Consider the following 13,997-nt stretch of genomic DNA (forward strand, 5'->3'; position numbering starts at 1 on the left):
CTTGTGGATAGGAATATGTAGATACGCATCCTTTAAATCCACCGTGGTCATGAATTGACCTTCCTGGATGGAAGGAAGAATAGTTCGAATGGTTTCCATCTTGAACGATGGAACCTTGAGAAACTTGTTTAAGATCTGAGATCTAAGATTGGTCTGAACGTTCCCTCTTTTTTGGGAACTATGAACAGATTGGAGTAGAACCCCATCCCTTGTTCTCTTAATGGAACAGGATGAATCACTCCCATTTTTAACAGGTCTTCTACACAATGTAAGAATGCCTGTCTTTTTATGTGGTCTGAAGACAACTGAGACCTGTGGAACCTCCCCCTTGGGGGAAGTCCCTTGAATTCCAGAAGATAACCTTGGGAGACTATTTCTAGCGCCCAAGGATCCAGAACATCTCTTGCCCAAGCCTGAGCGAAGAGAGAGAGTCTGCCCCCCACCAGATCCGGTCCCGGATCGGGGGCCAACATTTCATGCTGTCTTGGTAGCAGTGGCAGGTTTCTTGGCCTGCTTACCCTTGTTCCAGCCTTGCATTGGTCTCCAAGCTGGCTTGGCTTGAGAAGTATTACCCTCTTGCTTAGAGGACGTAGCACTTTGGGCTGGTCCGTTTCTACGAAAGGGACGAAAATTAGGTTTATTTTTTTTGCCTTGAAAGGCCGATCCTGAGGAAGGGCGTGGCCCTTACCCCCAGTGATATCAGAGATAATCTCTTTCAAGTCAGGGCCAAACAGCGTTTTCCCCTTGAAAGGAATGTTAAGTAGCTTGTTCTTGGAAGACGCATCAGCCGACCAAGATTTCAACCAAAGCGCTCTGCGCGCCACAATAGCAAACCCAGAATTCTTAGCCGCTAACCTAGCCAATTGCAAAGTGGCGTCTAGGGTGAAAGAATTAGCCAATTTGAGAGCATTGATTCTGTCCATAATCTCCTCATAAGGAGGAGAATCACTATCGACCGCCTTTATCAGCTCATCGAACCAGAAACATGCGGCTGTAGCGACAGGGACAATGCATGAAATTGGTTGTAGAAGGTAACCCTGCTGAACAAACATCTTTTTAAGCAAACCTTCTAATTTTTTATCCATAGGATCTTTGAAAGCACAACTATCCTCTATGGGTATAGTGGTGCGTTTGTTTAAAGTGGAAACCGCTCCCTCGACCTTGGGGACTGTCTGCCATAAGTCCTTTCTGGGGTCGACCATAGGAAACAATTTTTTAAATATGGGGGGAGGGACGAAAGGAATACCGGGCCTTTCCCATTCTTTATTAACAATGTCCGCCACCCGCTTGGGTATAGGAAAAGCTTCTGGGAGCCCCGGCACCTCTAGGAACTTGTCCATTTTACATAGTTTCTCTGGGATGACCAACTTGTCACAATCATCCAGAGTGGATAATACCTCCTTAAGCAGAATGCGGAGATATTCCAACTTAAATTTAAATGCAATCACATCAGGTTCAGCTTGTTGAGAAATGTTCCCTGAATCAGTAATTTCTCCCTCAGACAAAACCTCCCTGGCCCCATCAGACTGGGTTAGGGGCCCTTCAGAAATATTATTATCAGCGTCGTCATGCTCTTCAGTATCTAAAACAGAGCAGTCGCGCTTACGCTGATAAGTGTTCATTTTGGCTAAAATGTTTTTGACAGAATTATCCATTACAGCCGTTAATTGTTGCATAGTAAGGAGTATTGGCGCGCTAGATGTACTAGGGGCCTCCTGAGTGGGCAAGACTCGTGTAGACGAAGGAGGGAATGATGCAGTACCATGCTTACTCCCCTCACTTGAGGAATCATCTTGGGCATCATTGTCATTGTCACATAAATCACATTTATTTAAATGAATAGGAATTCTGGCTTCCCCACATTCAGAACACAGTCTATCTGGTAGTTCAGACATGTTAAACAGGCATAAACTTGATAACAAAGTACAAAAAACGTTTTAAAATAAAACCGTTACTGTCACTTTAAATTTTAAACTGAACACACTTTATTACTGCAATTGCGAAAAAACATGAAGGAATTGTTCAAAATTCACCAAATTTTCACCACAGTGTCTTAAAGCCTTAAAAGTATTGCACACCAAATTTGGAAGCTTTAACCCTTAAAATAACGGAACCGGAGCCGTTTTGAACTTTAACCCCTTTACAGTCCCTGGTATCTGCTTTGCTGAGACCCAACCAAGCCCCAAGGGGAATACGATACCAAATGACGCCTTCAGAAAGTCTTTTCTAAGTATCAGAGCTCCTCTCACATGCGACTGCATGCCATGCCTCTCAAAAACAAGTGCGCAACACCGGCGCGAAAATGAGGCTCTGCCTATGCTTTGGGAAAGCCCCTAAAGAATAAGGTGTCTAAAACAGTGCCTGCCGATATTATTATATCAAAATACCCAGATAAAATGATTCCTCAAGGCTAAATATGTGTTAATAATGAAACGATTTAGCCCAGAAAAAGTCTACAGTCTTAATAAGCCCTTTTTGAAGCCCTTATTTACAATCGTAATAAACATGGCTTACCGGATCCCATAGGGAAAATGACAGCTTCCAGCATTACATCGTCTTGTTAGAATGTGTCATACCTCAAGCAGCAAGAGACTGCTCACTGTTCCCCCAACTGAAGTTAATTGCTCTCAACAGTCCTGTGTGGAACAGCCATGGATTTTAGTGACGGTTGCTAAAATCATTTTCCTCATACAAACAGAAATCTTCATCTCTTTTCTGTTTCTGAGTAAATAGTACATACCAGCACTATTTTAAAATAACAAACTCTTGATTGAATAATAAAAACTACAGTTAAACACTAAAAAACTCTAAGCCATCTCCGTGGAGATGTTGCCTGTACAACGGCAAAGAGAATGACTGGGGTAGGCGGAGCCTAGGAGGGATCATGTGACCAGCTTTGCTGGGCTCTTTGCCATTTCCTGTTGGGGAAGAGAATATCCCACAAGTAAGGATGACGCCGTGGACCGGACACACCTATGTTGGAGAAATTTTTGTTCATCAAGGTTTTCTTCTTCAACCTATAGCATACATTGTTCCTGTAACCACTGCAGCTGCCTTTTGGTTTGAGGCTCTAGAAGAGGCTCTTCAGATGGAGACCCCACTAGATGATATTTTGGACAGAATTAAGGCTCTTAAGTTGGCTAATTCTTTTATTACAGACGCCGCTTTTCATCTTGCTAAATTAGCGGCTAAGAATTCAGGTTTTGCCATTTTAGCGCATAGAGCGTTATGGCTTAAGTCCTGGTCAGCTGATGGGTCATCTAAATCTAAGCTTTTGTCCATCCCTTTCAAAGGTAAGACCCTATTCGGGCCTGCATTGAATGAGATCATTTCAGACATTACTGGAGGGAAGGGTCATACCCTCCCTCAGGATAAGTCAAATAAGACAAGGACCAAACAAAATAATTTTCGTTCCTTCGAAACTTCAAGAGTGGTCCCTCTACCTCTTCCCCTGCTGCAAAGCAAGAGGGGAACTTTACTCAATCCAAGCCAACCTGGAGACCTAATCAGGCTTGGAACAAGGGTAAACAGGCCAAAAAGCCTGCTGCTGCCACTAAGTCAGCATGAAGGGGTAGCCCCCATCCGGGACCGGATCTAGTAGGGGGCAGACTCTCTCTCTTTTCTCAGGCCTGGGCAAGAGACGTTCAGGATTCCTGGGCAGTAGAAATTGTAACCCAGGGATACCTTCTAGATTTCAAGGATTCCCCTCCAAGGGGGAGGTTCCATCTTTCTCAATTGTCTGTAAACCCGACAAAAAGAGAGGCGTTCTTACGCTGTGTAGAAGACCTTTTTACCATGGGAGTGATCTGTCCAGTTCCAAAAGCAGAACAGGGACAGGGGTTCTACTCCAATCTGTTTATAGTTCCCAAAAAGGAGGGAACCTTCAGACCAATTCCGGATCTCAAGATCCTAAACCAATTCCTAAGAGTTCCATCTTTCAAGATGGAGACCATTCGGACTATCTTACCATTGATCCAGGAGGGTCAATATATGACCACCGTGGACTTAAAGGATGCGTATCTGCACATTCCTATCCACAAAGATCATCACCAGTTCCTCAGGTTCGCCTTTCTGGACAAGCATTATCAGTTTGTGGCTCTTCCTTTCGGGTTGGCCACGGCGCCGCAAATCTTCACGAAGGTGCTAGGGTCCCTTCTGGCGGTTCTAAGGCCACGGGGCATAGCAGTGGCACCTCATCTAGACGACATTCTAATTCAAGCATCATCCTTCCAACTAGCCAAGTCTCACACGGATTTAGTGTTGGCCTTTCTAAGGTCTCACGGGTGGAAAGTGAACGTAAAAAAGAGTTCTCTTTCCCCCCTCACAAGAGTTTCATTTCTAGGGACTCTGATAGACTCGGTGGACATGAAAATATTTCTGACAGAGGTCAGGAAATCAAAGATTTTGTCCACCTGCCGAGCTCTTCATTCCATTCCTCGGCCGTCAGTGGCTCAGTGTATGGAGGTAATCGGACTAATGGTAGCGGCAATGGACATAGTTCCGTTTGCTTGCTTGCATCTCAGACCACTGCAACTATGCCTGCTCAATCAGTGGAATGGGGATTATGTGGATTTATCTCCTCAGATAAATCTGGATCAAGAGACCAGAGACTCTCTTCTTTGGTGGTTGTCACAGGATCATCTGTCCCAGGGAATGTGTTTCCGCAGGCCAGAATGGGTTATAGTGATGACGGACGCCAGTCTTCTGGGATGGGGTGCAGTCTGGAATTCCCTGAAAGCTCAGGGTTTGTGGACTCGGGAGGAGGCTCTCCTACCGATAAATATTCTGGAATTAAGAGCGATATTCAATGCTCTCCAGGCATGGCCTCAGCTGAGGTTTCACGACTGTGGCTTATATCAATCATCTGGGCGGAACAAAGAGTTCCTTAGCGATGATAGAGGTCTCAAGGATAATCCAATGGGAAGAGGCTCACTCTTGCCATCTGTCAGCGATCTATATCCCAGGTGTAGAGAACTGGGAGGCAGATTTTCTAAGTCGTCAGACTTTTCAACCGGGGGAGTGGGAACTCCATCCGGAGGTGTTTGCTCAGCTGGTTCGCTATGGGGCACACCAGAGTTGGATCTGATGGCGTCTCGTCAGAACGCCAAACTTCCTTGTTACGGCTCCAGGTCAAGGGATCCTCAGGCTGTACTGATAGATGCTCTAGCAGTACCCTGGTCATTCAACCTGGCTTATGTGTTTCCACCTTTCCCTCTCCTTCCACGTCTGATTGCCAGAATCACACAGGAGAGAGCATCAGTGATTTTGATAGCGCCTGCGTGGCCATGCAGGACTGGTGGACATGTCATCCCTTCCACCATGGTCTCTGCCATTGAGACAGGACCTTATGATTCAAGGTCCATTCAAGCATCCAAATCTAATTTCTCTGCAACTGACTGCTTGGAGATTGAACGCTTGATTCTATCAAAGCAGGGTTTCTCTGGGTCAGTCATAAATACCTTGATTCAGGCTCGAAAGCCTGTTACCAGAAAAATTTATCATAAGATATGGCGTAAATATCTTTTTTGGCGCAAATCAAAAGGCTTCTCCTGGAGTAAAATCAGGATTCCTAGGATTTTGTCTTTTCTCCAAGAGGGATTGGAGAAAGGATTATCGGCTAGTTCCCTAAAGGGGCAGATATCTGCTCTGTCTATTTTGTTGCACAAGCGTCTGGCAGATGTTCCAGACGTTCAGGCTTTTTGTCAGGCTTTAGTTAGAATTAAGCCTGTGTTTAAACCTATTGCTCCGCCATGGAGTCTAAATTTAGTTCGAAGAGTTTCTGAACTATCTGCATTACAATGTGGCCCTCCTTATCTTGTGTTCCATGCTGATAAGGTGGTTTTGCGTACCAAACCTGGGTTCCTACCTAAGGTTGTTACTGACAGGAATATCAATCAAGAAATTGTTGTTCCTTCTCTGTGTCCTAATCCTTCTTGTAAGAAGGAACGTCTGTTGCACAACTTGGATGTGGTTTGTGCTTTGAAATTTTATTTGCAGGCAACCAAAGATTTTCGTCAAACATATTCTTTGTTTGTTGTCTATTCTGGAAAGCGTAGGGGTCAAAGGCTACGGCGACTTCTCTTTCCTTTTGGCTGAAAAGCATCATCCGTTTGGCTTATGAGACTGCTGGACAGCAGCCTCCTGAAAGGATTACAGCTCATTCTACTAGAGCGGTAGCTTCCACATGGGCTTTTAAAAATGATGCTTCTGTTGAACAGATTTGTAAGGCTGCGACTTGGTCGTCACTTTATACCTTTTCAAAATTTTATAAATTTGATACTTTTGCTTCTTCGGAGGCTATTTTTGGGAGAAAGGTTTTGCAAGCAGTGGTGCCTTCCGTTTAGGTTCCTGTCTTGTCCCTCCCTTCATCCGTGTCCTAAAGCTTTGGTATTGGTATCCCACAAGTTAGGATGAATCCGTGGACTCGGTACATCATGCAAAAGAAAACAAAATCTATGCTTACCTGATAAATTTCTTTCTTTTGCGATGTACCGAGTCCACGGCCCGCCCTGTCTATTCAAGACAGATAGTATTTTTTTATGTAAACTTCAGTCACCTCTGCACCTTATAGTTTCTCCTTTTCTTCCTTGGCCTTCTGTCGAATGACTGGGGGGTGGAGTTAAGGGGGGAGCTATATAGACAGCTTTGCTGTGGTTCTCTCTTTGCTACTTCCTGTCAGGAAGGACAATATCCCACAAGTTAGGATGAATCCGTGGACTCGGTACATCGCAAAAGAAAGAAATTTATCAGGTAAGCATAAATTTTGTTATATATATAAAACAAGAACGTCCTGTTAGTCTGTTAAAACACAGTGTATAATATGTCCGTGTAAACTTAAAGGGACATAAAACATTTTGGGTTAGAGACAAAATATAATAATATGTACTTTAATTACTTTACCTGCAAATTTATACTGCAGTGCCTCCCCATTAACCCTTTCTTTTATATTTCCGAATTGTAATCTATGGCTGTATCTATATCTATTGTTGCTTTGGTAGAATGCAAAAGCGCACAGTGATTATCTGCTGGAGCATGCCTAGAATCAAATAAGCAGCTGTGAACTCAGTTGAAATACAATGCCTGTGCTTCTGAAGCTAAACATTGATAAGGGGGAGGGGTTGATCAGACTAATCCAGACAGCATGGCTATGTAAGTAACTTTGCTTATTTTTGAAAATTATTTTAAAATACTTGCCTGCAATTTTTAAATATTTTTTTTTATGCAAACTATTTTTACTAAATTAACACTTTTATGATATGCACAGATCTCAGCCTGTTTTATGGCACTTTAACAAGAGAGCGGATAACTATGGTGAAACTAATACAAAAGCAGAAAGTGTAATTTAAGCATGGAAACTGTGGAAAAAAACCCTGACCTAAAAGGGTTCAATTAAATTTTGGAGCAGAATGATTGTTCCATCATGGACCCAAGCCGAAGTATAGCCTACATGTGCTGTGCTCAGATAGTTGCTATAGTTTTGGACTTTGTGGAGTGTTTAGCTGCTTGCTCATGTGCTATCTATCTATCTATCTTTCTATCACCAGGAAGAACAGATGTTAAAATGGCAGGGGATGGGCATCTGTCTTCAGTTAAACCCCTAGGCCCAATGGTTCCTAATCATATCCGTGAAATAGAAGGAAGGCTATGTGCATAGCTTGGTACCCTGAGACATGACATCCAGAGTCTCCTGGGAAGACTGTAAAGGCTGTGCGCGCTCAGTGTGTCCTGCCTTTTCATCTCTGAGCACTCTGCTGCGTGAGGTCGCGTAGCTCAGCGCTCAGAGATGAAATATGTGAACTTCAGAAGTGATGCGACGCAGCTGCTTCACCTCGCACCGCATCGCTTGCAGTGTGTCACAGCCTTTTCAATCTATGTAGGATGGTTATGAAAACGGAATTACCTGAGTTGCTTGAGTGAGACAAGTGATGTGCAGTAATAGTTCTTCCAAAACAAGAGGTTCCAGATTACTAATGTTAGATCTTAGATAGTCCGCTAATTTATCTTCTGCGAAACCCATTCTTTACCCTAAGATTAGAAGAAAAATAATGAATGGACATATAATAAAGATAATTCTGTTTTATGTTTATTTCCGTTAATTTAGAGGTATGGTATATAATTAGGTTGTTTATAAAGGTGCAAAGATGATCAATTTTATTAATTTCATAGCTGAATTGTGAGTTGCATATTTAAGAAAAACGCGCGCGCACACACATATATATAATAGTATCCATAAATACAGATAAGACACCAGAGGAAAGTTAAACTCACATTTTATTGCACAGTATTTTGCATTCATTTGTCTGACACAATGCAGCCCCTAAGCAATTTGCCTTTCTTGCATACAGTGAGGGACCTCATAATTGTATCACATCTTGAAAAGTGGTTCACAGGGGCAGAGACACAGACATTTCAAAATGTGACGATTCTAAAGCATTATGCATATAAAACGCTTTTAAACATTTGATTAATTGAACATTTGATTTGATTGATTTCAGCAATAGTAATAAAGGACAATGCAAAAACAGAATTTATGCTTACCTGATAAATTACTTTCTCCAACGGTGTGTCCGGTCCACGGCGTCATCCATTACTTGTGGGAATATTCTCCTCCCCAACAGGAAATTGCAAAGAGCACAGCAAAAGCTGTCCATATAGCCCCTCCTCAGGCTCCGCCCCCCAGTCATTCGACCGACGGTTAGGAGAAAAAAGGAGAAACTATAGGGTGCCGTGGTGACTGTAGTGTATAGAGAAAGAAAATTTTCAAACCTGATTAAAAAACCAGGGTGGGCCGTGGACCGGACACACCGTTGGAGAAAGTAATTTATCAGGTAAGCATAAATTCTGTTTTCTCCAACATTGGTGTTTCCGGTCCACGGCGTCATCCATTACTTGTGGGAACCAATACCAAAGCTTTAGGACACGGATGAAGGGAGGGCGCAAATCAGGTTACCTAAACGGAAGGCACCACGGCTTGCAAAACCTTTCTCCCAAAAATAGCCTCCGAAGAAGCATAAGTATCAAATTTGTAGAATTTGGCAAAAGTGTGCAGAGAAGACCAAGTCGCTGCCTTACATATCTGATCAACAGAAGCCTCGTTCTTGAAGGCCCATGTGGAAGCCACAGCCCTAGTAGAGTGAGCTGTGATTCGTTCAGGAGGCTGCCGTCTGGCAGTCTCATAAGCCAATCGGATAATGCTTTTCAGCCAGAAAGAAAGAGAGGTAGCAGTAGCTTTTTGTCCTCTCCTCTTACCAGAATAAACGACAAACAAAGATGAGGTTTGTCTAAAATCCTTTGTTGCTTCTAAATAGAACTTTAAAGCACGAACTACATCTAAATTGTGTAACAAACGTTCCTTCTTTGAAACTGGATTCGGACACAGAGAAGGAACAACTATTTCCTGGTTAATATTCTTGTTCGAAACAACTTTTGGAAGAAAACCAGGCTTAGTACGCAAAACGACCTTATCTGAATGGAACACCAGATAGGGTGGATCACACTGCAAAGCAGATAATTCAGAAACTCTTCTAGCAGAAGAAATAGCAACCAAAAACAGAACTTTCCAAGATAGTAACTTGATATCTATGGAATGTAAAGGTTCAAATGGAACCCCTTGAAGAACTGAAAGAACTAAATTTAGACTCCAAGGAGGAGTCATGGGTCTGTAAACAGGCTTGATTCTGACCAAAGCCTGTACAAAAGCTTGAACATCTGGCACAGCTGCCAGGCGTTTGTGTAATAAAACAGATAAAGCAGAAATCTGTCCTTTTAGAGAACTCGCTGACAACCCTTTATCCAAACCCTCTTGGAGAAAGGAAAGAATCTTAGGAATTTTAATTTTACTCCAGGAGAATCCCTTGGATTCACACCAACAGATATATTTTTTCCATATTTTATGGTAAATCTTTCTAGTCACAGGTTTTCTGGCTTGTACCAGAGTATCTATCACTGAATTTGAAAACCCACGCTTGGATAAAATCAAGCGTTCAATTTCCAAGCAGTCAGCTGCAGAGAAACTAGATTTGGATGTTCGAATGGACCTTGTACTAGAAGATCGTGTCTCAAAGGTAGCTTCCATGGTGGAACCGATGACATATTCACCAGGTCTGCATACCAAGTCCTGCGTGGCCACGCAGGAGCTATCAGAATCACCGAGGCCTTCTCCTGTTTGATCCTGGCTACGAGCCTGGGAAGGAGAGGAAACGGTGGAAACACATAAGCTAGGTTGAACGACCAAGGCGCCACTAATGCATCCACTAGAGTCGCCTTGGGATCCCTGGATCTGGACCCGTAGCAAGGAACCTTGAAGTTCTGACGAGACGCCATCAGATCCATGTCTGGAATGCCCCATAATTGGGTTAACTGGGCAAAGACCTCCGGGTGGAGTTCCCACTCCCCCGGATGGAAAGTCTGACGACTCAGATAATCCGCCTCCCAGTTGTCTACTCCTGGGATGTGAATTGCAGATAGATGGCAGGAGTGATCCTCCGCCCATTTGATGATCTTGGATACCTCTCTCATCGCCAAGGAACTCTTTGTTCCTCCCTGATGGTTGATGTAAGCTACAGTCGTCATGTTGTCCGACTGGAATCTTATGAATCCGGCCTTCGCTAGTTGAGGCCAAGCCCGGAGAGCATTGAATATCGCTCTCAGTTCCAGGATGTTTATCGGGAGAAGAGACTCTTCCCGAGACCATAGACCCTGAGCTTTCAGGGAATCCCAGACCGCGCCCCAGCCTAATAGACTGGCGTCGGTCGTGACAATGACCCACTCTGGTCTGCGGAAACTCATTCCCTGAGACAGGTGATCCTAAGTCAACCACCAACGGAGTGAGTCTCTGGTTAACTGGTTTACTTGAATGCGAGGAGACAAGTCTGCATAGTCCCCATTCCACTGATTGAGCATGCACAGTTGTAATGGTCTTAGATGAATTCGAGCAAAAGGAACTATGTCCATTGCTGCAACCATCAATCCTATTACTTCCATGCACTGAGCTATGGAAGGCTGCTGAATAGAGTGAAGAACTTGACAAGCGTTTAGAAGCTTTGACTTTCTGACTTCTGTCAGGAAGATCTTCATTTCTAAAGAATCTATTATTGTTCCCAAAAAGGGAACTCTTGTTGACGGAGACAGGGAACTCTTTTCTACGTTCACCTTCCACCCGTGAGATCTGAGAAAGGCTAGAACAATGTCTGTATGAGCCTTTGCCTTGGAAAGAGACAACGCTTGAATTAGAATGTCGTCTAGATAAGGTGCCACTGCAATGCCTCTCAGTCTTAGAACCGCTAGAAGGGACCCTAGCACCTTTGTGAAAATTCTGGGAGCAGTGGCTAAACCGAACGGAAGAGCCACGAACTGGTAATGTTTGTCCAGAAAGGCGAACCTTAGGAACTGATGATGATCTTTGTGGATAGGAATATGTAGGTACGCATCCTTTAAATCCACGGTAGTCATATATTGACCCTCCTGGATTGTAGGTAAAATTGTTCGAATGGTTTCCATTTTGAACGATGGAACTCTGAGGAATTTGTTTAGAATTTTAAAATCCAGAATTGGTCTGAAAGTTCCCTCTTTTTTGGGAACTACAAACAGGTTTGAGTAAAACCCCTGACCTTGTTCCGCTGTTGGAACTGGGTGTATCACTCCCATCTTTAACAGGTCTCCTACGCAATGTAAGAATGCCTGTCTCTTTATCTGGTCTGAAGATAAGCGAGACATGTGGAACCTTCCCCTTGGAGGAAGTTCCTTGAATTCTAGAAGATAACCCTGAGAGACTATTTCTAGTGCCCAGGGATCTGGAACATATCTTGCCCAAGCCTGAGCAAAGAGAGAGAGTCTGCCCCCTACTAGATCCGGTCCCGGATCGGGGGCTACCCCTTCATGCTGTCTTGGTAGCAGCAGCAGGCTTCTTGGCCTGTTTACCCTTGTTCCAGCCTTGCATTGGTTTCCAAGCTGGCTTAGCCTGGGAAGCATTACCCTCTTGTCTAGAGGCTGCAGAGTTAGGAGACGGTCCGTTCCTGAAGTTACGAAAGGAACGAAAATTGGACTTATTCTTAGCCTTAAAAGGCCTATCCTGTGGGAGGGCATGGCCCTTTCCCCCGTGATGTCTGAAATAATTTCCTTCAATTCTGGCCCAAAAAGGGTTTTACCTTTGAAAGGAATATTAAGCAATTTTGTCTTGGAAGATACATCCGCCGACCAAGACTTTAGCCAGAGCGCTCTGCGCGCCACAATTGCAAACCTTGAATTTTTCGCCGCTAATCTCGCTAATTGCAAAGCGGCATCTAAAATAAAGGAATTAGATAACTTAAGTGCGTGAATTCTGTCCATGACTTCCTCATATGGAGTCTCCTTATTGAGCGACTTTTCTAGTTCATTGAACCAGAAACACGCCGCCGTAGTGACAGGAATAATGCACGAAATTGGTTGGAGGAGGTAGCCTTGCTGAACAAAAATCTTTTTAAGCAAACCCTCCAATTTTTTATCCATAGGATCTTTGAAAGCACAATTGTCCTCAATGGGAATAGCCCCCTCAACCTTAGGGACTGTTTGCCATGTGTCCTTCCTTGGGTCGACCATGGGGAACAATTTCTTAAATATAGGAGGTGGGACAAAAGGTATACCTGGTTTCTCCCACTCCTTATTCACTATGTCCGCCACCCTTTTAGGTATCGGAAAGGCATCAGGGTGCACCGGGACCTCTAGGAATTTGTCCATCTTGCACAATTTTTCTGGAATGACCAAAGAGTCACAATCATCCAGAGTAGTTAGCACCTCCTTAAGTAATGCGCGGAGATGCTCTAACTTAAATTTAAACGTCACAACATCAGGTTCTGCCTGTTGAGAAATTCTTACTGAGTCAGAAAGTTCTCCCTCCGACAAACCCTCCCTCACTGCCACTTCTGACTGGTGTGAGGGTATGACAGATAAATTATCGTCGACGCCTTCTTGCTCCACTGTATTTAAAACTGAACAATCACGCTTTCTTTGAAATGCTGGCATTTTGGATAAAATATTAGCTATGGAATTATCCATTACTGCCGTTAATTGTTGCATAGTAACAAGCATTGGCGCGCTAGATGTACTAGGGGTCGCCTGCGCGGGCATAACTGGTATTGACACAGAAGGAGAGGATGAAGAACTATCCCCACTACCTTCATTTGATGAATCATCTTGGGCAACCTTATTAAATGTGACAGTACTGTCCTTACTTTGTCTGGACGCCATGGCACAATTATCACATACATTTGAAGGGGGGACCAGCTTGGCCTCCATACATACAGAACATGTTCTATCTGAAGGTACAGACATGTTAGACAGGCTTAAACAGGCTAATAATGCAAAAAAAACGTTTTTAAACAAAACCGTTACTGTCTCTTTAAATGTTAAACAGAGCACACTTTATTTCTGAATATGTGAAAAACTATGAAGGAAATATCCAATCTTTACCAAATTTTCACCACAGTGTCTTAATGCTTTTAAAGTATTGCACCCCAATTTTCAAGCTTTTAACCCCTTAAATGAGGAAACCGGAGCCGTTTAATCAATTAACAACTTTAACCCCACTACAGTCCCAGCCACAGCGTTTGCTGCGACTCCACCTGTCCTTGGGGGTTATACGATACCAAATTAAGCCTTCCAGGAACGTTTTCAATGATCACCAGACCCTCTCACATGCAGCTGCATGCACTGCATCCAAAAGAAACTGCGCAATTATGGCGCGAAAATGAGGCTCTGCCTACGATAGTGAAAGGCCCTTCCTGACTGGGAAGATGTCTAAATGACTGCCTGGCGTCTAAAAACAATCCCCACACTAAGAGTTTAGAAATATCACTTCAAACTTCATAAAAAACCTAAATAAAGCAATCGATTTAGCCCACAAGAGTGTCAACCAGTGTATAGCCCATAATAAGCCTGCATTATGTTAAGAGTCTAAGAAAATGGCTCACCGATCCCCAAGAGGGAAAATGACAGTCTTCTAGCATTACACAGTCTTGTTA

At 43.6% G+C, this 13,997-nt stretch overlaps 1 protein-coding gene across 3 annotated transcripts in view; it reads right to left on the minus strand.

Annotated features, from left to right (window-relative positions):
• Nucleotides 1-13,997, minus strand: part of MAVS (mitochondrial antiviral signaling protein) — a 243,496-nt gene that overhangs the window by 141,237 nt on the left and 88,262 nt on the right. For all 3 annotated transcript variants that reach the window (XM_053704305.1, XM_053704304.1, XM_053704303.1), the window contains exon 2: nucleotides 7,901-8,025. In XM_053704305.1, coding sequence (XP_053560280.1) covers nucleotides 7,901-8,017 — 117 coding nt within the window. In that variant the 5' untranslated portion in view covers nucleotides 8,018-8,025. The remainder of the gene's footprint in view (nucleotides 1-7,900; nucleotides 8,026-13,997) is intronic.

Source organism: Bombina bombina, chromosome 2, assembly GCF_027579735.1.
Source record: "Bombina bombina isolate aBomBom1 chromosome 2, aBomBom1.pri, whole genome shotgun sequence".
NCBI lineage: Eukaryota > Metazoa > Chordata > Amphibia > Anura > Bombinatoridae > Bombina > Bombina bombina.